Genomic DNA, 26,189 nt, shown 5'->3' with positions numbered 1-26,189 from the left:
CACAATCCATACTGCATTTCTCTTTTTCCTCTTTGCTTCTTTCCGAGTTGTGCATGACTCATTCCCTCGGCCTTAAGTTCAAAGGTACCTTAATTTACCTTGGGCTGTGTTGTCCTAGTGAACACACAAAAACACACATATATACAGAAGAATAGGTTTAGTATTGATGAAATATGCTATCTGGGTTGTTGAATGGTTGATAGGCTAGTGACCCAGCACTACCTGATAACCACTCCCTTCTAAGGAACTTAATGGTTGCCAGCAGCTCATTCTTCTGTTTTTTTATTGTCAGATGTCATGGTGGCTTTCAAAAGTAAATATTATGGGTTTTATTATATTTAAGCACATCACTGTCATAATTGTGACATATTTTGAATTACATAAAGAAATGAACTTGGACTCAGACACCAATGAGAACGCCTGGAGGTTTTATCTTAACAGCGCTTTTTCCTCATATAGAAAAGAAACAGAAAAAAGTGACTATGCTTTATTTATATGCACATTTATATGTATTAGATGCTTTATATGTCTGATGACTCACACATGAATGTGCCCCTTTTTGCATTTTTTTCAGACAACATACATATATTTCTAGATAAGGGTTTCATTATTATTTTGGTGAAATAAAAACTTTATCTCAATTCTAATGCTAAGCTAAGCTAATAATTTCTTAGTTTAAAGACAACAAAGCATTTAATCATCAGTTGTTTTTAATCTCTGGGCCCTCTTCCAAAGTGTGTCTTTGGTCCTGTCGCCCATCATGGCACTTGGCTGCTTGTGCCTAAGCCTGATTCTATCACAGGTTTCTTCCTGTTAAAAGGGTTTTTTTCCTTCCCACTGTCGCCAAGTGCTTCCTCATAGGGTCGAACCACCAACCTTCCAAACAGCATATACAGTGGGGCAAAAAAGTATTTAGTCAGCCACCGATTGTGCAAGTTCCCCCACTTAAAATGATGACAGAGGTCAGTAATTTGCACCAGAGGTACACTTCAACTGTGAGAGACAGAATGTGAAAAAAAAAATCCATGAATCCACATGGTAGGATTTGTAAAGAATTTATTCGTAAATCAGGGTGGAAAATAAGTATTTGGTCAATAACAAAAATACAACTCAATACTTTGTAACATAACCTTTGTTGGCAATAACAGAGGTCAAACGTTTACTATAGGTCTTTACCAGGTTTGCACACACAGTAGCTGGTATTTTGGCCCATTCCTCCATGCAGATCTTCTCGAGAGCAGTGATGTTTTGGGGCTGTCGCCGAGCAACACGGACTTTCAACTCCCGCCACAGATTTTCTATGGGGTTGAGGTCTGGAGACTGGCTAGGCCACTCCAGGACTTTCAAATGCTTCTTACGGAGCCACTCCTTTGTTGCCCGGGCGGTGTGTTTTGGATCATTGTCATGTTGGAAGACCCAGCCTCGTTTCATCTTCAAAGTTCTCACTGATGGAAGGAGGTTTTGGCTCAAAATCTCACGATACATGGCCCCAATCATTCTGTCCTTAACACGGATCAGTCGTCCTGTCCCCTTGGCAGAAAAACAGCCCCATAGCATGATGTTTCCACCCCCATGCTTCACAGTAGGTATGGTGTTCTTGGGATGCAACTCAGTATTCTTCTTCCTCCAAACACGACGAGTTGAGTTTATACCAAAAAGTTCTACTTTGGTTTCATCTGACCACATGACATTCTCCCAATCCTCTGCCGTATCATCCATGTGCTCTCTGGCAAACTTCAGACAGGCCTGGACATGCACTGGCTTCAGCAGCGGAACACGTCTGGCACTGCGGGATTTGATTCCCTGCCGTTGTAGTGTGTTACTGATGGCGACCTTTGTTACTTTGGTCCCAGCTCTCTGCAGGTCATTCACCAGGTCCCCCCGTGTGGTTCTGGGATCTTTGCTCACCGTTCTCATGATCATTTTGACCCCACGGGATGAGATCTTGCGTGGAGCCCCAGATCGAGGGAGATTATCAGTGGTCTTGTATGTCTTCCATTTTCTGATGATTGCTCCCACAGTTGATTTTTTCACACCAAGCTGCTTGCCTATTGTAGATTCACTCTTCCCAGTCTGGTGCAGGTCTACAATACTTTTCCTGGTGTCCTTCGAAAGCTCTTTGGTCTTGGCCAAGGCGGAGTTTGGAGTCTGACTGTTTGAGGCTGTGGACAGGTGTCTTTTATACAGATGATGAGTTCAAACAGGTGCCATTCATACAGGTAACGAGTGGGGGACAGAAAAGCTTCTTACAGGAGACGTTACAGGTCTGTGAGAGCCAGAGATTTTCCTTGTTTGAGGTGACCAAATACTTATTTTCCACCCTGATTTACGAATAAATTCTTTACAAATCCTACCATGTGGATTCATGGATTTTTTTTTCACATTCTGTCTCTCACAGTTGAAGTGTACCTCTGGTGCAAATTACTGACCTCTGTCATCATTTTAAGTGGGGGAACTTGCACAATCGGTGGCTGACTAAATACTTTTTTGCCCCACTGTAACCTGCTGTTCCTTCTGCTCCACAGCCACTACGGGCTCTTTTTCAAGAAGGTCTTTGATGGGATGTGGCATGCAGCCTTGTGGATAACGTCAACCTGGTCTGAATCAGCAAACACCTGTATGACAAGCATATAAGCCTTATTCTCTTGAGTGACAGCATGGGCAGCTGGTACTACAGTCGGAATATCATCAAGTATCTACTCTCAACCACCCTCTCCAACATACACCTGGAGAATTATGAAAGATGCCTTGAAACAGCATGAAGGCACAGTTAACACTGGAGGAAGAACAATCACCAGCCCACATTTTTATATTCATGTCTTTGAAGGGAAAGAAAGAAAACTCCCAAGCTTGGTGGAACCTCTTGGTAAAGAAGCCTCAGCTCTTAGTATGGGTATCAGAAAAAGGAAAGGCCAAGCTCATACCTAACAATCCACAAGACATCAACTCTGAAATCAAAATCAGCAGTCTGGAAAAAGTATCTTGGTTTCAACATATCAATGAAGGCTCAAACCCTGGAATTTTAGAAAGGATAGTACACAGCCGCAACAGCAAGACATGAGACCATCTGGAGAGACAAGACCATCTATCAGAGGTCAAAAATCCACCAACTGTGTCTTGTCAATTTTCCTGCGAAACATAGACACTCACGGCAGAACTCCAAAGAAGAATTTTGGCAACACACGGAGAGAGAGAGAGAGAGAGAGAGAGAGAGAGAGAGAGAGAGAGAGAGAGAGAGAGAGAGAGAGAGAGAGATGCTACAGGAAGATTTAAAGTCCACAGAAAGATCCAACAAGTAACAGGACCGCACAATGATCTCCTCATAGTTGTCATAAAAAAAGAAAGAAGTTGAGTTGTTTATTAGTTAAAGTTTTTTATTCAGGTTGCTCAGATGAAGATCTTCTTTTTTCTTTTTTTTCTTTTGCTTGTTTCTTCATTTGCATATGTCTATGCTGGAGTCAGACAAGTTTCAGTGTGTCTTTCATTTGCCTGAGAACAGCTTTGCCACTGTATACACGACCGACACAGCTCTCCATAACAGACACATTACTGTTTATTCCTGTGGCTCCTTTTTCCCCCTCCTATTGTTTTGCTGTCCAACCACTGCTGACAAGATGTAAAAATGTACCTCCACTTGTGCCAGTAGCATTGTCCTCTTACTGCCTCTTGACTCCATAAAGCTACCTCAAATTTACATTCAGGGAAAATACATGAAGTCTTTTCCTGTTGAGTTGCCTGAAAATGTCTGAGATAAAAATCCTCCAAAAATATAAACTTAGACATGTTTTCTTCAAAGAAAAGCATGAAAAGATATGTGAATTTTGACTTTTGTACAGCAAAACTCTAAAATTATTTATGAATAGTTACACATACTGTACTTACGCTGTAAGAAAATTAGAGTTATGCATTTATAGCATTGTATTTATGCACGAGGGATGCATGAATACAATGCATTTAAAAAACAAGAACAATATGCTGATGGTGCAAACTACTGTTCACCACAATAGTTTTCAAAGGGCCAATGTTAATGTAAACAAAATATACATATGGCTCTGTCTTCACACACTGCTAGACTTAAATATTCTAGAGTGGAATTGGTATTTGATCACATATTTATAATTTTTATACCTTTTTCTGAAATAACTAAGATGGAATGATACTTAATATCTTATTTTTTGTGAATAACATAGTCTTCTGTGAAAAAATTGTCTTCTGTGAAGGACACAGCATAGTCTATCAGAGAGAAAGGTCTTCTTTTATTGCAGTGATTTAAAAACCAATATGCCGTCATGTTAGTCTTCAAAAGAGGAGAGAAGCATATTTGGCTGAGATTAAATGTGGGATAATGATATAACAATTTCCCATGTCTGTCTGTCTGTTTGTGTGTCTGTGTCATCATAGCAGAAATGTAGCCAGTGTGGCGTAAAAGGCGCTTGGACTTCCAGCAGCAAACCCCACTCAGACACACTTCATTACTCCATCTCCATCCACCCTCCTTACAAATCACCCCAGAGAGCCTCTCGACATGACATGCTGCTAACATCACATGTGAAACCTCGCTTCAGTAAACTGACCACGCTATGCTCGCGCCGCCATCGCCACAGAGACGAGTGTAGACACAGAAACGCGCACTATCGAATAGCGACACACAATACATACAGTGGGGCAAAAAAGTATTTAGTCAGCCACCGATTCTGCAAGTTCCCCCACTTAAAATGATGACAGAGGTCAGTAATTTGCACCAGAGGTACACTTAGACTGTGAGAGACGGAATGTGAAAAAAAAATCCATGAATCCACATGGTAGGATTTGTAAAGAATTTATTCGTAAATTAGGGTGGAAAATAAGTATTTGGTCACCTCAAACAAGGAAAATCTCTGGCTCTCACAGACCTGTAACGTCTTCTGTAAGAAGCTTTTCTGTCCCCCACTCATTACCTGTATGAATGGCACCTGTTTGAACTCATCATCTGTATAAAAGACACCTGTCCACAGCCTCAAACAGTCAGACTCCAAACTCCGCCATGGTCAAGACCAAAGAGCTTTCGAAGGACACCAGGAAAAGTATTGTAGACCTGCACCAGACTGGGAAGAGTGAATCTACAATAGGCAAGCAGCTTGGTGTGAAAAAATCAACTGTGGGAGCAATCATCAGAAAATGGAAGACATACAAGACCACTGATAATCTCCCTCGATCTGGGGCTCCACGCAAGATCTCATCCCGTGGGGTCTAAATGATCATGAGAACGGTGAGCAAAGATCCCAGAACCACACGGGGGGACCTGGTGAATGACCTGCAGAGAGCTGGGACCAAAGTAACAAAGGTCACCATCAGTAACACACTACAACGGCAGGGAATCAAATCCCGCAGTGCCAGACGTGTTCCGCTGCTGAAGCCAGTGTATGTCCAGGCCCGTCTGAAGTTTGCCAGAGAGCACATGGATGATACAGCAGAGGATTGGGAGAATGTCATGTGGTCAGATGAAACCAAAGTAGAACTTTTTGGTATAAACTCAACTCGTCGTGTTTGGAGGAAGAAGAATACTGAGTTGCATCCCAAGAACACCATACCTACTGTGAAGCATGGGGGTGGAAACATCATGCTATGGGGCTGTTTTTCTGCCAAGGGGACAGGACGACTGATCCGTGTTAAGGACAGAATGAATGGGGCCATGTATCGTGAGATTTTGAGCCAAAACCTCCTTCCATCAGTGAGAACTTTGAAGATGAAACGAGGCTGGGTCTTCCAACATGACAATGATCCAAAACACACCGCCCGGGCAACAAAGGAGTGGCTCCGTAAGAAGCATTTGAAAGTCCTGGAGTGGCCTAGCCAGTCTCCAGACCTCAACCCCATAGAAAATCTGTGGCGGGAGTTGAAAGTCCGTGTTGCTCGGCGACAGCCCCAAAACATCACTGCTCTCGAGAAGATCTGCATGGAGGAATTGGCCAAAATACCAGCTACTGTGTGTGCAAACCTGGTAAAGACCTATAGTAAACGTTTGACCTCTGTTATTGCCAACAAAGGTTATGTTACAAAGTATTGAGTTGCATTTTTGTTATTGACCAAATACTTATTTTCCACCCTGATTTACGAATAAATTCTTTACAAATCCTACCATGTGGATTCATGGATTTTTTTTCCACATTCTGTCTCTCACAGTTGAAGTGTACCTCTGGTGCAAATTACTGACCTCTGTCATCATTTTAGGTGGGGGAACTTGCACAATCGGTGGCTGGCTAAATACTTTTTTGCCCCACTGTAAGTAGCCTTCATAATAAAAAAAGAACATACACAGACAAATGCAAAGCAACCCCTCTCAGCACTTGTCCTCCTCACTCGAAGGCCCCTCTCAACCATTTCCATTCAGAGTGAAAAAGGCACTTGTACCCACAACCATGGTACAGATGATAAAAAAGATACGACAGAGGGGAGAGAGAACAACTCTATTGTGCCTACACAAAGCAACCTTTCGAAGCGCCATTTTTCCGTATCTTATGGGCAAAAGGTCTTTTACTTTTGTACTAATACAGAATGTGAACGTCAGATTTCTGTAAGAATGGCAAAGACCACGGGAGATTAAAGAAACTGAACAAGCACCGTGTTTCTTTTTAGAAGCAGAGCTCTTTCAGACAATGATGGCTTAAAAACAGTAATTTAAAGTTTAGAGAGGTGTCCTGAGTGTTCAGACAATGGTGTTCCAACACCAGGATGCAGCGCATTTCATGGCTTCCACGGGCTTTCCATTATACCTTGGCAAAGCGCCTCTCACTGCTGAAATTACAGGCTGTCTAGCTCAACAGAGTTTTATGGTCATTTCAGCCACTCAGCCCCCAGGGAAGTGGCAGGGGGAGCCCCCACAGAGGTAGACTTCTTTCAACCAACCTGACACTTTAAACACAGTGATTCGGCTGAGCGCTGACTGCCTGTCCATCCAGCTTGGCAGTAATAGAAAACTAATGGCTTTTTATATGGATTCTTATTCCTATCACTCGATGCCCATGACAAACAATGTGACTTAAATCAGATGACTGTCAGTCTTGGAAACCATTTCCTTGCGAAGGAGGAGAGGAACAAGGAAAAACAGTTATCAAACTCCAAAGTCGTCTAATAGCTTCATTTGAAAAACAACAGTTCATTGAGAGTCCTGGCTGGTTTGGAGAATTTCCCCTCTGTGCTCTGTCTACAATTATGAGTTTTTTTCTACGGCTGATACTTTCTGTTAAATGTGAAATTATGGCTTTTCACTCTTATCGCTTCCCACAGTCTTTAGCCTAGAGAGTCTTTAGAGACCATATCGCTCAGTCATCTACAGAAAGCATAACAATAACCATGACACAATAGCTGCCAACATAATATCTCTTACATGAAGCAAATAAGAAAAAAACAAAAGATGTTTCCCCTCTGCTACCTCGCCTCTTTCTTTTTTTCCATCTGACCTTATCTTCTCCTCTCTTCTCCTTCTTCATTAATGTCCTGTTGTCACTTTTGTGTAAACCAATTGCCATGAGCTAGAGATGCTCATGTGCAAATTCATGGCATGTAAATTTTACCGTGGTTCGGTCGACAGCACTCAGCAGTTCTTTTGTCACTAGCTGTTAAACGCCAAAGCAAACAATGCGGCCCGGCAATGTTGTTGTTTTTTTTCTTCTTCACAATTAAACCGTTTTGACACTCTTTTATTCTGCACCGCTCAATACATGACAAAAAACTATTATGAAACTCCTAACAATGAAGCACTTACCTTGTGAGTGGAGTGCTATGAATATATTTTGATTAAAATAGAATAACATCTGTCAGAGTTATTTTTTCTTACGACTAACAGACAATTTGCAGTGTCTCCTTTTCCTGCTTTCTCTCCCTACGCTTCTTCCGGTGACCCTGAGATGGCGCTAGTCAGAGGTGACTGTCTGTTTCACCCATTGCTATTTTCTCCAAAATGTGTCTGGACAGAGGCCTGCCTCGTTTAGTTCTACTGTACTCACTGGGATTCCTAGTCAATGCTTTAAAAGGCCAACTGTGCACAGATGGCATTGAGTCAAAGCGCAAGGCAGTTTAGCTTAGCTGTCAAATGAAACAACCTTTCAACCCCTTACTCAGCAGAGAATTGAAACCAACAAAAACTGACTGGTGACACAGTTTGTCCTGCATTATTAACTACAAGATCAAAACCATTTGAAATCTGATAGACCATCTGAAGAGAGCAGCGTATGGACGATAGTAATGCTGTTGACCAGGAAACTGGCTTTAATATCAGTGCTTATTTTACCGCCTCAGTTTCTCATGCATTCAAAGTCATTTTACAGGTCACAAAACTGTAAACTAGCAGTGCTGAGTTATTGGATCTTAACATATGAAGAAGAATCAATATCAGAATTTTCAAAGATAGATTTGATTTGCTCAGTTTAAAGAGTTGGATTTTGATTGAACGTACAAACACTGCTGGTGAACTCATTTTGTACCGGTGACATTACAAAGCAATCTGCTCCCAGTGACAGAGAGATTAATTACTGCGTAAGTCTGCAGGAGTAATATTCAATTCAATAATACCTTTGTCACCTTTAGATTTGATTTTGTTATTATGAAAAGTAACGACTATGACTTCATTTAAAGACCCATACCAAGTTCCCATCAAGTGTGTTTTCTTTCTTCCATGGTGAGTAATAACTCTGACAATACATCAAGGGAAGTCTGACAATATGTTTTCTGTTTTGTTGCCTCTGTTAAGTGCAATCAGTTAAGGGAAGTTATAAATTTGGCAAAACTGAAATGATTGTATTCAGCTCTAAAAACCAGAGACACACTGTGACTAACCACATACTTCACTGGCCTCTTACCTCGGCCTTTGGCACCACTGTAAGGAACCTTGAACCATCCCTTAGTTATGCTGCAATAGACTTAAGTTGCCGGGGGGCTTCCCATGATGCACTGAGCGTTACTTCTCTTTTCGCCCTCCCTGTGTTTAAACACCACTATTGCATTTAATCATTAGTAATTATTAAACTCTTTTTCCTTTCCACTGCTGCCACGTGCTTGCACATAGGGGATTGTGTAATACTTGCTTTTTCCTCTAATATTGTAGGTTGTGTACCTTACAGCAGCAGTCCCCAACCCCCGGGCCACGGACCGGTACTGGTCTGTGAGTCGTTTGCTGGTGTGAAATTTATGGTTTTCAGGGTTTTTAGCGTTATTTTTTAATCGTTTTTATCATTAACTCGGTTTCCCTGGGTCTTTTCCCGTGTGTTATGAATAAATCTTTCTTTTTTGTACCAGTACTGGTTTTATTTTGTTGTATTTATCCAACACATTTAAGGCTGGTCCGTGAAATTATTGTCGGACATATACTGGTCCATGGCGCAAAAAAGGCCATTTACCATTTACAAAAAAGGCTGGGGACTGCTGCCTTACAGTATGAAGCACCTTGAGACGACTGTTGTTGTGAGTTGAAGAATATAAAAGAAACTTAATATTGAAAAATTTACAAACATCCTGTCTCAGAATTATACTGAAAAACTAGTCCATGGATTTGCTGTTTCTAACCTGAAATACTGTAATTCCTTATTATCACCACATTGTCCTAAAAGCTTCCTAAAAAGACTTCAGTTAATCCAAAACACTGCAGAGTATTGACAGGGACAAGAAAGCTACGTACTCTTCATTGGCTTCCTGTTAAATCCAGAATTCAATTAAAAGATCTTTCTCCTCTCTGATAAGGCCCCATTACATATTAAAGACCTTGTAGTACCATATCATCCCAACAGAGCACTTTGCTCTCAGACTAAAAGTACAATAGGATGTAGAGCCTTCAACTATCAGACCCCTCTCCTGTGGAACCAGCTCCAAGCTCGGGTTGAGGAGACAGGCGCCTTCTCTACTTTTAATAATCAGCTTAAAACCTTCCTTTTTTGTGAAGCTTATAGTTAGGGTTGGATCAGGTGACACCGAACCACCCCTTAGTTAAACTGCTAAAGGCTCAGGATGTTGGAAGACTTCCCATGATGCACTGAGGAGTGCTTCTCAACTACTCTCTTCACTCTGTTTTCTCCTCTTGTTTCCTTCGCTCTGTCCTCCTCTGCTCTGTGCTCGCTTTCCCCTCAGCCCCAAAATGGTTGTGACAGATGGCTTTTCCTCTGTGAGTCTAGCTCTGCTAAAGATCTCTTTCTGTTTAAAATGAGACATTCCTCTCCGTTTGTCATGAGCTTCCTCAATGGGCAAAGCTGAAATGTTGGGGTTCCTTATCTAATATTGTAGAAGCCCATATTTAACTTACAACATATTGCAAAATGTCTTGAGATGTGAACGAGCAATATATAAATAAAACAAAATAGAATTTTGAAAGATGTTTGATATATGGCACACGCTGTCCAGCAGTGTGAGCTTTGATAAAAAGTGAATAGTTTGTTTAAACTTGTACTTGTTTGAGTTTCCAAAAGACAAACGAACCAGTCAAAGTGAACACATCAAACAAGTAGATTCACTTTTCCTAAAAAAAAAAAGCAAAATGCTGACATACTGTTGTTACCAATAATTAAATAATAATAATTAAATATCAGCCACATGCAAAATGATTCAGTGGAAATGTTTATAGAAAGCATTACATGCAGCAGCTTTTAGCAAGTCTCTGTAAGTATAAAGAGAATCTGAAAGTAACGGTGATTAAGAGGTGAACGAGTCGGCCTTAATTGACACATTCAAAACCACACAGCGATCGTACAGTAGATAAATCGGAAGCCCTATTGATAATGTTGGCATTAATAATAGATATGGTACCACTGGAGCACACTCAAGGAGTACCTACGCTGAAAGAGGAACTAAAAAGGACCCTTAAAGCAAAGTTGCAAGCAATATAATCATCTCCAGCTCATACACAAGAAAGGGTTACTTCCCCCGACTGTACTTATAGCTATGGAAAGTTTCTCTGGTCCGAGAACATTTAGTAATCACTACAGCTTTCCGTTATACCATGTTCCCTCCGAGATTAGAATTAGGAAAGTAAATGCATTTACTAATCCATACATTGGAATGAAATGCGCAACTCTTTTTGTTCCACTGAGTCCCCCATCTCACTCCCTCTACCTCCCTTACTCTTTTATACTCTCTTTTACTTCTCTTTCACTCCTTGTGGTGCTCTCATGTGTATCCAGCAAGCTAAGCACGTATCCGCTGAAGCCGATGCCTGATTAAAGCCACAAACTGTACTATGCACAAGGAAAAGGTCGCCAATTGACACACGCTTTGCTTGCAAAGCCAGCTTAACACTATCAGAAAAGACATTCACTTCGATGGCTTGTAATGTTACCAGAAAAAAGACAGAGTCCAGGTATTGCCTTGAGCCCAGACTTTTGAGGATAAGTAAGGAAGATCTTCTGTCTACGCGTATGCTTTTATACGCTGTCCTCAGATGTTGAGAGTGGGAAAAATTCTGGAAAGCGAGGACAGCTCAGTCAGTCCTTTCTTCTTCAGTAGTGTTAAAGAGATTAACCTTAGTTTTACCTGTAAGAATGGATTTAGATTTAAATCTGCAATATAAGTCATAATTAGATATTAACACTGGATACAATGATACAGAATACAAACTTACATAGAAGGTGTTTTAGCTGCCTTGCTTCATTCATTAAGTATTTCTTCTTCCATTTTAGTTTGTTTAGTTTGTTGCTGCACAGCTAATCAATCCTGTATACACTTAAGTATTAAACTTTCTATAGTGGCAAGTAGGCCACAGTCCAGCACAGTCAAAGAAATGTCAATTTTATCTGCATACCCTCTGTTGTTTTGCACAAACTTGTTATTGCCCCTACACTACAAGGTACAGTGCTGTGAAAAAAGTATTTGCTTTCTTGATTTCTTATTGTTCAGCATATATTTAAGATCACAAAAACTCATTTTAATATTAGGCAAGGGTAATCCAAGTAAATACAAAATGCAGTTTTTAAACAATGATTTCATTTATTAAAGGAATAAATCTATTCATGGCTATTCAAATCTATTCAAATCAAAAACCCAATAAAAGGTTGTGCCACCCCTGGGAGCAAGAACTGCACTCAAGTGTTTGAGATACCAGTGAAATTTTCACATTGCTCTTCTTTGGGGAATTATTTTAATTCAGCTACACTGGAGTTGGCTTCAGCTCCAGACTTTGACTAGGCCAGTGGTCCCCAACCTTTTTTGCACCACAGACAATATTTTCATGGATCGGCCTTTAAGGTGTTGCGGATAAATACAACAAAATAAAATGATACGACCAAGACACAAACTGTGGTATTTTGTAAATATAATAATGCATTCTAATTCACTGTGTAATTGTGTAACTTTATTAGCAGCGTCCTCCTGAAATGCGCCAACAACATTGAGAGTAACATCCTCCTCTCTGCCCCTTAATGCTCTCTGGTCGCTATGGTTACATGTAAATCTTTCTTCCAAAATAAGACACACAACTACAACACAGGAAAAGACCCTGGGAAAATGAGTTTAGATAAGAAAAACAAACCTGAAAACCATAGATTTCACACCCGAGCCTCAACTCTTGTGGCCTGGTACCAAACGACTCACGGACCACTGTGGCTCGTGTGTTGGGGACCGCTGGACTAGGCCACTTCGTTTTGTTTTCTTTGAGAGACTCAGAGGTGAATGAAACTGCATTTCAGATCTCTGTCGTGAGCCGAAGTCATGATTCCTTCAGTTATAGTCATCCAGGTCCTGAAGTGACATAACAGCCTCAGACCATCACAATATCTCCACCATGTTTGAATGTCTAACAAGTAGACACCAAGTGGACCAGAAAGTAGAATAATATTAAAGCTACATCATGCCGGTTGATGTTCTAGAAAGCTACTGCTTTAACTACATAGAACTGCTGGAGTAAATAGGTAGGGAGTAGTGATAAAGCAGCAGAGAATTATCACCAGACTTTGCTCCACTTACCTCAGAGGGATTTTATGTTTTTCAGCTAATTGTTTTAGCTTCAAAGCATCTGGAGGAGAAAGCTAAGTTACCAAATAAATGTGAACATAATGGACCATTTAACAGATTAATACATACATACATATTCCCACACACACTGTAGTAGTCATCTTCCTGAGAAATAGTTATTATATCTCTGTGGCCGCTGTTCCTGTAGATGTTGTATTACTTCATTTTCAGAGAAAACAGCTTCCACGCATATAAGTGTTGGATGCTTATTAAAACTGCAGAACTGACCTACGTGTGACTGGAAAGCTAAGGATTAGAGACCAGGGATCATGGTGAGGTTCCTCACAAGTGCAAGAGAACAAAGGTGTATGTGAGTGAATGTGTGAGAGCAAAACTTCAGATAAAAGGGCAACAGCATTGCGATTTCTTTCAGCTTCATCTCAGAAACTTCAGGTTAATGCCATGTGGGGCAGTCATTCCCCCTACGCTGTTCTCCCGCAGTGGAGGCTTGAATTGTTGGATGCAACAGAGAAGACTGTTGATTCAGGGCTCTGTGTGTATGTGTGAGAGGGGGGAGGATGCAATACCCTGTTTTTTTTTTTTCTGTAAGCAAAAGTAGACTGATAACACTATTTCTCTCAAACTGGGTCAGGTTACCTGTACAGGGATCGATTGTCTCTCTCTGCTGCCCACTTTGAAACCCAGTGGCCAAAGAACTCAATCAAAGAGCACCCAGTGAGCCTGAAGACCAGGGGAAATAAATCAAAGATAAAAGTGTTGCATTGATCGCCTAGACAATCAATACAGTACACATACACAGCTCAGTGCTCTTTGGGATGGGCTTCATTGAGCTTGTGTTGCATAAGGTGACATGGAAATGGACAGGGAATTTCTCTGAATGAATACATGTGCACACATACTTACACACACACACACTACAGTACCCCAAAACAGTGCATCCAAATATAGCCTATTGTCACTCTGAGGACTCGGCAGTCCCAAATGAATAGCTGTTGGATCCACAGGAAGGATTGCGATACCACAAGGTGGAGAAGTAGAAAGGAGAGGAAGCAAGGGAAATAGGGAAAAAAAATCTGTTTTTGTCTCCCTGCGCAGGATTATGGAAGGTAATAATGTAATAACTGTGGTGGAAGTACAACAAGCTGTAAGAAATAAGAGCTGCTCCATTTAATGCTTGTTCTCTGTCCATCTACAGCCCCAGGGTATGTCAACAATTGCCTCCTCAGAGACGAGGAAGAGAAGGAAATCTTCCAGAGCAATATGCCATCTAAGCCCAAGCCAAGATTAGCTATTTGAAATCTTTTCAAATATTTAGTCTTTGTTTGATTGAGCTCTAGGCTCCACCTGCAGCGATCTGAATAGTCCCCAAAGGTAAAATCGTCGCCAATTTGGCATCCAACACGCTCATGGTAAAACTCCAAAAATAAAGTAGCTGAGGGCTTTTTATTAGTGTAAAGTAGGAAATTGCAGTCTTTAAGAGTTTACAATAAATAATAAAATAGATGAGGGTGTGTTTTGAGCTGTGACCCTTCTTTAGCAGAGTATATTTCAGGGAGCTATGCTTGAATTTGAAATGGCCTGTGGAGTCTGCTGCAGAGATCCACAGCCGTGTGACCAAACCACTGACCTCCAACCTGCTGCAGTATAGTTGTGCGGCCCAAATCGATTCTGAGACCCTCCTCTTCCTCCTCCTCCTCTCTCCGTCTCATTATCTCTCCCTCCTCCCTCACTCAAACTGTCCCTTGTGTTAAAACGAAATAGGTTTGGGCTTGCTGCACATCCCCTGTTTGGCGTCAGACAGGCATCCCCGGGGAACACAGGCCTGTCTTTGAGTGATCTTCCGCTGGTTTTATCAACAAATCTCTGAGAGGGAAGAAGGGAGCCAATGAAAGTTTCCTCTGCCGAGACACTGCTGTGTTCTGTGTTTAAAAAGAGGGCTCCTTCGAAGACTGTTCATTGTGATTATCACCAGGATTTCGCAAAATATACCGCAAACTGGGGACTTCGTCTTCATTAGCATGACAAAGTAGTTTTATCATTCTGCTTATACAGCATACTCGATAATAGTAAATTAGAGAGCGACTGAACAAGTGTTAATTAAGAGGGTGATGTCTTAATATTCTAGTGAATTATCAGATCAAATAAAAAAGCTAAATGTTTCCACAATCTTTAAGGACGTATAGCGATCCTGTAGTGTGTGACATCATGCAACAGACAGAGGAATACGTCGCAGGACGGCGTGATAACAGGCATCCCACAGCACGAAAAAAAAGAGCACCAATTTGAGAACAGTGTCAGCCCGGTGTAATTGAATCGTAGTGACATTCTCTTGCATGGCAGCACTTATTCACTGCAGGGGAATGCACAAACAGTGGATTATCAGAATTACGTTCAAGCTCAAATTGGTTGTACGCGAGGATCTGCGTGTGCATGTGCAGCTCCTGAATTGCTCTGTCGATACACAGGTGCCGCCACGCTGTGTGAGTGCGTACGCGCTCATCGAGCTGTTGACCTCGGTGGGGCATTACGCAGCAACAGATAATGAGCTTTAACGTTCTATTTCATCTTTCTCAATAAGGAGGCACACAGCACAGACACCTCAGGGTCTAAAGGTCAAAGAAAGCAACTCAGCCTGAAAACAGATTACACAAAGCAGGCAAGCAGGTAATTATCGAGACAATCATAAATTGGAGGAGAGGTGATAGACTTTCACTACTTTAACAGTGCGATTGGATTTAGTGTTGGTGGAGAGAAATTATGCTTTTGCCATTAACACTCGATTCGAAGGCTGCTCACCTCTGAGGAACAAGGTTGGAAGTGCACGTTCAGAGAAATGCTGCTCTCCAAAAATGCTGTGCGTCATTAGCTCGACTAATTTCAGTGTTTGCAATGGTATCATTCTTGTTTTTAAGAATATAAGTGCGTGTGTCGAGATTTCCCAAAAGTGAGAAAAACAGTGTGTCACTTTGACTTTCACACCTACGACGTTTTTTAATAAGGAGATTAGCGGATGAGGTTTTTAAAGATGCTTTAAGTGATTTTTTTTCAATGTTGTGGTTTTTGTTTCGGACACAAAAACCACAAAGATTAAAACAGTAATTATTTAAAAAAAATACTTTTTTAAAGAAGAGGCTGTTTCTGAGTTTCAGGGATCTTGAGTAGATAACAAACCAGTTATTTTCGACTTTCACTTGTAATATAATTGGAAAGAGACTTCTATCAGCTGCCTAATCACTTGTCACACTGGGAAATGAAAAAGTAGCCAAAAGTTTTCCCTTCTGTTAATTTTCATATCACGAGTATTATTTTTAGCAGTGAGCTTTCAAGGGTCTAATGATTGGTTGAACCCCATTAGGCTCATAAATGAGTTTTTAAATGCTTAAAATTACTGGAATTTTTTTTTCTATTAGACAAATGAATTCAGAGTACTTCTACAACTGGCTGGGCATGAAGCTTGTTGATGGCCAGATGTAGCACACGGTACGGAGGTTAAAAAAAAAGAACGAAAAGAGCTTGACAGCTGATTTGGCAACAACTGTTGTGCTTCACCTGCTTTCAGTGGCACTAAGACAAAGAAACATGCCACGGCTGGGTGGAAGTGAATTGAATCTGGCCTCTGAATCCAATAGATGCCCCACGCAGCCAGAGTGATTCACTAATGTTTTGTTCAGCTTAATTGAGCACTGTTCCTCCAACTTTGCCTCACATCTTCATCCTGCATCTAATAGCCACAGCTTCCCTTAAAGTCTAATTACTGTTACTGGCAAACGTAGGGCAGAACAAAAAAAACCTTTAAGATATGACATTGGAAGACAGAAAAAGCCATCGAAAACAATGCACTAATTCAGTGCTTCATTTTTACTTGTCAATTAATTTACTATTATTATGAACCAGATGAGCCAGATCTTTCAGTCAAATAACCAAAGCCGGTTTGCTAACACAGAAGCATGTATCCTCATCCATACACAGAGCTACTTGATTTCTTATTGTTTCAGATCATTAAACAAACCTTAATATTTGATAAACTGAGTAAATATGAAATGCAGTTTTCAAATGATGATGATGTAATTTTTTAAAGGAAAGAAGCTATCCAATCCTACTTGGGCCTGTGTGACAAACTATTTGCCCCTTAAACCATATAACTGTTTGTGCCACCCTTGGTACCAAGAACTACAATCAAGCATTTGCGATAACTGGCTCTCTTCTGAAGGGTTTTCAAGCATGAACGATGTGTTTGAGTTCATGCCAAAGAATCTCAGTCGACTAGGCCACTCCTAAACCAAGCTATTCAGAGGTGGACATGCTGTTGTGTTTTGTATCTTTGCTGCGCTAACTTAAGTGAGCTTGAGCTTCAGGGCACAACATGATGGCCAGACATCCTGGATTTTCTGGTAGAGAGCAGAGTTCATGGTTCCTTCAATGAGAACAAATCTTCCTGGTGATGGAGAAGCAAAGCAGCCTCCGACCATCACACTACCACCACCATGTTTGACTATTGCTATGATGATTTGTTATGAAATGCTGTTAGTTTTACACCAGATGTAATGTGACTCAGACCTTCCAAAACCCTTCATCTTTTGTGTCATCAGTCCACCGAATGTTTTCATCAGAATATTTTTGGCATATGTGAGACGAGCTTTGTGTTGTTTTTGGTCAGCCGTGGTTTTCTCCTTAAACTTTCCCATGGATGCCATTTTTGCCCAGTCTCTATCTTACTTTTGAATCATGAACTCTGACCTTAACTGAGGCGAATTAGGCCCGCAGTTCTTTACATGTTGGTCTGGGTTCTGGATGAGTCACTGATCTTCGATCGTCGTCTTGGTTATCTTTGACTAATATTAAAATTTGTTTAATAATCTGAAACATCTAAGTGTGACAAAAGAAAAAAAGATCAGGAATGGGCAAATACTTTTTCACAGCACTTCTAACACTAGCCACATACCGCACAGAAAAATGTTCTTCTGGCCATTATATATACCCAAACCCGCCACCCCAACCCTGTCTGTTTCCATCACCTGCACAGAGGGTCCTGGTGACAGACCTTCCGTAGCTCCAGACAGTTGGGTTTGTCCTTATCTTTATAGGAGCAGTCGGGCACAATTGTTTGCCTGCGTCGCTCAGCGCAGCCTGTAGTCTGGCAGGGGCAGAAGAGCAGCCGGTGGGTGAACTCACTGGGCACTCGGTCTAAGAAAGTCCTCAGGGCCTTATGGCAGCGCTTCCTGCTGCAAGTTTCTCCCGGTTTGAAGTCTGCTTTGCTGCATATGTTGATGTAAGAAGCACGTTGCCTCTTGCAGCTCCCATTTAAGTTGCATGCTTTGGCTGCATCAAGGCAGGGGTTGCAGTCCCTCTCTGTATCAGGACAGTGGAAACCTTTCTGGGTCACTGTGACGGCTGCTGTTCATAAAAATACAAGAGAGAGAACTCTGTCAGTTTATTAAGCCCAAAGAGAAAAAACGTTTACACTTCGATGATTAGTGTCACATGTCCTGTCTTTGGGTAGAAAACATTTCAGTTAAAAAGAAGTAAAAGCCTTCACGTCATGTCACTGCAAACTTATAAAAAAATATTTTTATTAGTAAAACATGATTTTACTGAAAGAATCGTCACCTTTTTATAGCTCCACATTTACACAAAGGTATCCTCACAACATTAATAAAAATGCATTTGTGAAATGCATTACAAACTAAATGAACAAAAAACATACATCTTATCTTTAGATTGTAATATTTTAGTAAACGCACACTCTCTCACAATGACACGTTAAATGGCAAACAGTAAGAACAGCAGTGGAGAATTGAAAGATTTCAACCGTGCCAGCTGAAAAACTGATCTTAAGTGAGGGTGTCAAGCATAACTGGGCTGCCAAAGCGTCCAATCCCACTGGACGGCTTTGTATCCAATGGGATTTGTTAAAATTTCTGAAGGGTGGGAGGGGCCTAATTGTTGGAGTTTCTGTAACAGGGTCAAGAAAGGTTTGAGCTGGAAGTCTTCAAGAACGGATCCCGTTGTGAGTGTGACTGTTAATTTCTTCTGAGCCAGAATCATCATCAGTTTTACTGCACTCTTACTGACAAAGACATTACCGATTGTCCGTAACACCACACACTGAGGATGATTAAGCCAAGGAGCCACGCTGACGTGTTTCTCTGCTTTATGGCCGTAGCATTTCGTTATAATAACAGCAGAGTGACTGGATGTGGAAAAGCTGAAACCCACTGGTGATGATGTACTTATTTTTCTCGAGGCTTCTCGGGCTTCCCATCATCTTTGTGTTTTAAAGAAATGCTTTATTAAACGTCCCCATTTTCAGATTTTACTTGTACTCTGACACAGTTGCCGTAAAGCATTACCCAGTATGCTACCTGTCTTGACCAAGCATCTGTGCGAGAACTGAGAGGAATAAAAATCTTTCCGCTGAGCCTCTGACTCAACATCATTAATCTGATATCGTTTAGATTTGGCTTGGCTGCAAAGTACCATGAACAAACAAAACAATAATCCTTGAATCTCTGATATGTTCCTCTGTTTCTCCTACCAACAGTAAGCCACCAGAGGGATACTAGCAGCCAGCTCCATTCACTCCAACTGAATTATTGATTTAGTCTGTTTCAGACCTTGAGTGAAATATGAATAAATTAATATATGATTCCAAATGGATGGATAAATGATCTGTTTCTAGATAACAGCATGGCACGATTACCATCATATTAGTACATCACAATATTTACCTCAATTTAACACTAATAATAGTTACAATTTTAAGTTATTTAACAAATGTAGCAAACAAGGACTCTTCTATCATACTCATTAGTTTAATGGAGAAATGTAAAGCAAGCTGGCATCCCTGGGAAAATATTGACAAGAGCTTTTATTTATGTGAATGCTGGCAAATGGGAAATAGCAGTAAATACTGTAGCATCTGCTCAAGACATGGTAAGCTCAAGCACTTGAAATGACTGCTGTAAACCCTTCACGCTTAATCCACTAATCTAAGATCGAGTCCCCTCATTTATTTCTAGTGTCATCACAAACTAAGACAGTGCAATCACTGGTCAGCACACACATGGAAAAAAGATTACATCATTAGTTATGTTAGGAGGATGTCCTCAGATATACCACAGCTGCAGTAAAAAAAAACAAAACCATGCTTTTCTGAGATATAACAGTAATAAAGCAGGTTCATGTTCACTTGTGGCACCCCTCTCTTGTATTCAGGGTATATTAGAGAAGTTAACCTGCCTACCCTGTAGATAATGATATTTCAGAGGTCGTGGCAGCTTGGTGACACTCAGAGAGATTCATCTCTTATTCAGCAGAACCAATCTCACTCTGTGTCTATCAGACAGCCAGGAGCAGGAAGAAGACCATTTATTTTAGAGGTGTGTGCTACAGAACTTGTGTTGTTTCCAAGTGGTGCATCGCACATTATCAATCCTAGAAATGGGGATACATAGAATCACATCGCGACACAGGGGAAAAATAAGCAGGCCCACCAAATTAATGATTTTGTCGTTTCAGATCACATCAGATAAACCAAAACTCACAGCCACTGAAGAATAACAGAAGTAGAATATCAGGGGTTCATCACAGAAAGAAAAAAGCACGCTTAATCTAGCTTTCAGCTAACCAGGGCTTTCATTTAGATGAATCAAGGTTAATGTAGCAGGCGCACTGATAAACGGTCCGGGTGTTAAGAGAGATGTCCTGAGTTCAAGAGATGTAGGTGTTCAGAGCAGTGCTGTCTTTTCCAGTATTTGTCACAGACCGGGGGGAAAGCTCTTCTTCTCTGTTCAAATATTGAAAGCATTAACCCGACAAACCGATATTAAAATATACTTGAATCATCTTATTTATCTTTGCACTCTCTAAAGGGGAGAGGATAAACACTCCTCAGCAGATGTCAGACAGCATAGCACCCTCACTATTTGTTAGTCTAAGTGACTGAAAGGCAGACGGAGTTGCGTTCCGATCGTTTACTTATGTGACTTAGTTGATCTGTGAATATACTGAGACATGAAACAAGAGCTGAGCCAAGCTTGGCTAAAGAGGGCCTGAGGGGCGGGGGTGGGGGAGAGGTTAGCGGGGTGGCTTTCTAGTGGTTCAGGCTACATTACACTGGGAGTTTACAACTGCTAAATCTCTCCTGGCCATCTCCAGGCTTTAATGTAGGCCACTGAGGGGGTCCGGGATGAAAAGAAAATAGGAGAAGGATGAGCTACTAAGATTTATCTGACCAAGCAGGGCCGAAGCCGCTTTGGAGGCTGTAGCAATGGAAGGGTTTTTTTTGTTGCTGTTTTTTTTTTTTTACTACCTTTGATTGGGGAACTGAGATTGAATTTAGTGCACAACCCAAAAAGATCTCCTGGGGCGAACATAAGATACGAAGCCCAGTTGATGGCTCTGACGTGCTTACACACAAACAGGATGATAGCAAGAGCGGGAGGAGAAGAGGAAGGAAGCATCGAGTTGAAGATGGGAGGGGAAATGTTTCGGTGTTGTTCTACAGAGTCATAATTGATTTTCCAAGTGCATTACAATGGAAGTTTTCAGCAAACACATTCTGCTATAATGTGAGGCGAAAGATGTTGATAAGCTAATGATACGAGACGTACAAAAATGGAAAAAGCTTTAAGAGGGAAGAGAAGGCTTGAGCAGTTGATTACAGGAGCTGATCATGACAGATAGAAAGATGAAATGGGAGGACAGAGAATAACAGATTGGACAGCCACTTACAGAGACAGGCTGGGGAGCTTTCAATTAAGTCATCCTGATTCAGAAGAGATGCGTGACATTTGCTCAGAATAATTAACCCAGCACATCAGCAGTGCAATCAACAGCTCTCACCATCACAATAATCAACACCTATCTATTAACTTACCTTGTTAGTTGTCGTACCATACATTAATGAGTGAGCGAGGACGCCAACTGAATGACAGACAAGTGGATGGGTTGCACTGGCTGATTATTATTGTAGATACTAGAAATGCAATCAGTGTCATTAAGGACAAAACAAGTCGTAAATATTGTGCTGCCTTCTGGCTGCACGATCGTGTCTGTGGGGATGTTTTAAGCGCACAAGTGCAGGACAAATGCCATGTATTAAATTGAACTGAGGGATGCAAACGTTTGAAATCGTCTTTAAATGACTGTTTTGTGTCGTAAACAACGTGTGTCTCAGACGTCGTGCTCCGGTTTGCTGTCAAAAACTCTCAAAGCGCTGTCGTCACTTTGCGATCTTGCTGTTTGACTGTTAATGGGCTTTTAATAAGGATCTCTACACTGTGGGCATCATAAACAAGGCTCCACTGATGGCAATGTGGTGGAAACAACCATCTATTCTTTCTGCACGTATAGCACATGCGGGCAAAGAAGGAAAGATAAGGAAAAGACTAAAGAGAAGGATGCAGGGGGATAAAATGTGCGATAGGAGACATCTACAGGAAGACAGATGGAGAGAAACAAAATTACTTAAGACCTTTGGTTCAGTGAGAAATAAAGAAAAAAGGGGCATAATAAAAAGAGAGAGAGAACAAGAAGTGGACAGAGCTTGTATAAATGCAAGGAAGTGGATAAAACATTCGTGTAATCAGTATCACGATTTTGATACTTCTTCCCCAAAGAGGAAGCGATCTTCTTTCCCCAGTAATTGCTCTCCGTCAGCCTAATTTGAATTCTGCATTTCATATATCATCCTATACTCAAGGGACACTACGCTGCAGAGGGAAGTTCAGCCCAGGTTAGCAAGAAGCTCTTGGCTCTGGGTATGTTCTCAGTAATTAGGAAAGGTGGCAAAGTTTGGATTTAATACAGCCCTGGGTGAGCGCGCGAGAGCTTGTTAGGGAAGTCTTTAGTCTGGACCCCGAGGAGCATGTCAAGCATTTCTGTGTCAAAGGGCTCATCAGTCATTAGTTCTATTCTCCATGTCGCAGTGGGGTTTTCTATATGGAGGAAGATGGTGCACCAAATCTACAACATCATCTCCCTAAGCCCTTTTAGCCAAGTTAAACGTGTAGATGTCATCATTCTTACGGATCAGCTGAATGTCCCCAGGTATCATGGAGAAATTGCTAAAAAGAGGAGATCTTGTATAATCACATAGAAGCAGGATTACCTACCTTTATGTGAGAATAAATGTGTGTGAGTGGAGGTGGGAAAGTGATATCCAAAGGATCTCTAAATCATGGCAAACACACTTCTAAATACTTGAGATGTTTCTGTTGCCTTCAAGTGACGTTTCCTAGTATGAAAACGCTCAGTGACCCTTGAGTCTACCTCCTGTAGTCTTCACTGGCTCTGATGCAGAATTTGTTCAAGTCTAACAAAAGTGTATTTAGGTCAGCCTGGCCAATATTGTATCAAGAATCTTCTTGTCTCGTCATTACCAGCACACAAGGAGGCAATAACAAAACTTACTAACAAACTGAAACATTGCTGTTTACTGTTATTTATTTCTGACTTGTTAATAAAACGCTGACTATTAAAAAGGGCATCTGATAAGTGTGCCTGCAACAACTCTCATTACTGACCCAGAGAGAGACAAGCTCTGGCTGGACTGAGGGTGAACTGATTAGAAAATCCACACAGAATAATGAAGCATATAAACAAAGTAATATATATGCATGGAGGCACAACAGCAAGCGTGCACAAAACGAATCTTTCACTAACAAACACATGCAAAGATACATTCTAACACCCCCCACCTCACCCACCATTACTTAGTGTTTGTGTATCTAATAGTAATTGTTATAGGGTGTATGAGGACAATGTGAAAATGTCAAACATTTCAACAGCATGCTGAGCAGGACTGTTGCCCCGTTCCCTTTTTCTCAGCTGTAGAAACAGCTTTCTGGATTTAATTGGATGGTAGGCCCACGGAGCCGAGAGGTGAGAGGCTTAGTGCAGAGAGTTACAAGGTCTAACTAAGGGATGTTAAACTTAATTCCTGCAGGAACCTCTCAGTGCAGGATTCGCTGCTACCCTCTGTTCCTAATAAGTTAATTAACTCACCACCGAGTCACTGAGAGCAGAATATATTTCACAAGGAGCATATTAACAGTTACGGTCAATGATATCTTTGCATCCTGTGTGTGATACGCCATTCATCTGGGCTTTGGAGAGGAGATTCTCTCTCCCACCTTCGCACCTGGTGTCTTATTGATCTGAGGACAGGTCTTTGGAGTTGTAACTGAGAAAACAGAGGTTATGGATCACAACTCTGGTGCAATGTACAGAGCCTGTATTGGTATAGGAAAGAAAACGTTATCTGTTGCAGCTTTAATCAGCATAGTGATCAGCAGGTTGAAAGGTACAGTAAGTGTCCTTAAAACAGTTATATCGGCAGAAGCAGATTCCAACTCTGAACTAGCAGAACTTGCTGGAGCATTTGTTTGTCTGTTACTGGTAAGTGTGGGTTGATAAACAAATAAAAAAGTGTCTTCCTGTTGCCCCCCTCTTTCTTTGATTTGCTAGATTCCCCGTGGTGCTAAGCAGAATTTGATTAGAACAGGGAAAGTATGCATTTCTTATTACTTAGGACTCAACTCTTAGAGACCCAAAGAGGATTGGATTTGGATGGAAAACTGATTATCAACAGATTTCCTCAGGGTAAGACTCACTTAGCTTCCCCTATCATTTGATGATGAAGATCCTTCTAGGGACAAAAAAAACCCACTGCATGCACATACTGCTGTTTATGTGCATGTAAGTCCCGATGTACCTTTGTGTCCAAGCTTTCTACTAAAGATCATGCGGTTAATATGTTTTACAAGTAAGGCAATTTATGACTTCAAATTAAAAGTTTGAAAAGTGTAAAGCATTGACTGATTTGCTCATGATGTGCTAAACTAAATCTGTCTCAAGTCAGATTTAGAGCAGATGAGCAAAAAAATCAGAGCAGGTGTAAGATGAATAATGACTAGTTTATTATGCAGATGATTGTGCTTAAACAATATTGTTATTACACATCTTGCATATTTACTCAGTCTTTTTGTTGTTGTTGACCTGATAGCATCTGTGAAGTGCATCCTTTATACATCCTTTAATTTTGTAGCACAAGCTTTTTTTTCTGTCACAGAAATTGTTTTCAGCTCAGATGCTGCCATAGAAAACAGAGCTGCAACTGATTAATCACTTTCTCTCATGCCTAATGACTTGTTCAGCCACTCTAAATATTAGCTGAAATATATATTATGTTGCATAACTTATGGTACGATGATATATCTCAAAAGGGCTTTTGAGAGCCCTATCATTGCTGGCAAAGTGAGGACATTCTGTCATTCAGAGGTTCATGCTTACTTCAATGTCCTTCACAGCTTAATTCAGACACACCGACCACAGTGAAGGAACGAGCTACAACACTTGCATCATATTCTGCGCAATGCGTAAAATCTGACACTGAATCGTGTGACACATACTGACAGATCAAACTATAATTATGATACTGTAGCTTATAAACTGGAGGTTTGCATGCCAGCTCACCTGTCTGAAGTGATGTTCACATTGTCAGTTACTTTTAAATCCCAATCCATGCAGTTTCTGAGAAAAAAATTCTTCTTATTACTAAGGAAGTAATTAATGGTGTTACAGCTCTTGTGCCACAATGTGTGAATGCACCCAGCTGTCTCACTCTCGAAAAAGACTTCTGTTAACAGCTGGAAGCTAAAAACTAACTACAGCTCCTGTTAAAAAAATATCAATACTTATGATTTTTTTTTTCTCACAGAAGCAAATTTGGGTGTCTAATAGCAAATGCTTTCTTCCCGTGAGATTAGTATTTAGGGCAAGGTGTGCCAGTTTATGAAGCCAAAAATGTACATCTAACTTTAAGTTAGATTTTGATTTTCAATTAGAAAATGTGTCTTTTCAGAGGAATTGACTGCTTCTATCAGCAGTATAATTAAAAAAAGAACTGTTTAACCATTATTGACTGGGCTGTTAACATTTCCTAAAAGCGGCCATATTTTTCAGTGTTACATGTCAAATGACAAAAGAGATGAAATTTAATACAAACGCGTCTGTCACAGTTTGACATGAACTGTGGATGCATGAAAGTGAATTCTCTTATTGTTATAACGTCAATAAAAAGGGCCACTGTGGGCTGTAATTTGAGAAACTTAGGTTTGGGGGAATTTTCAAAAACAATGGCAGGAGAGACATGCCCAGTTAGCTGTTAATGCATTCATCATGCATCCTTCTGGTATACTAAAGGTGACAGGGTCACTGTGCACAGGGTCACTGTAAAATGTAAAGAAAAACAGAAT

The 26,189-nt window shown here is 40.9% G+C and overlaps 1 protein-coding gene across 3 annotated transcripts in view; it reads right to left on the bottom strand.

The window, feature by feature from the left end:
• Nucleotides 1–26,189, bottom strand: part of LOC147317215 (GDNF family receptor alpha-2-like) — a 72,893-nt gene that overhangs the window by 18,454 nt on the left and 28,250 nt on the right. For all 3 annotated transcript variants that reach the window (XM_086313964.1, XM_086313965.1, XM_086313966.1), the window contains exon 4: nt 17,946–18,324. In XM_086313964.1, the coding sequence (XP_086170090.1) occupies nt 17,946–18,324 (379 nt within the window). The remainder of the gene's footprint in view (nt 1–17,945; nt 18,325–26,189) is intronic.

The sequence above is a fragment of the Aulonocara sp. 'chitande type north' Nkhata Bay genome, linkage group LG12, assembly GCF_057382095.1.
Source record: "Aulonocara sp. 'chitande type north' Nkhata Bay isolate Kocher_YH1m ecotype deep benthic linkage group LG12, A_spYH_male_GT1.1, whole genome shotgun sequence".
Classification (NCBI taxonomy): Eukaryota; Metazoa; Chordata; class Actinopteri; order Cichliformes; family Cichlidae; genus Aulonocara; species Aulonocara sp. 'chitande type north' Nkhata Bay.
The sequence above is the reverse complement of the archived record's forward strand: the minus strand, read 5'-3'. Positions and strand labels throughout refer to the sequence as shown.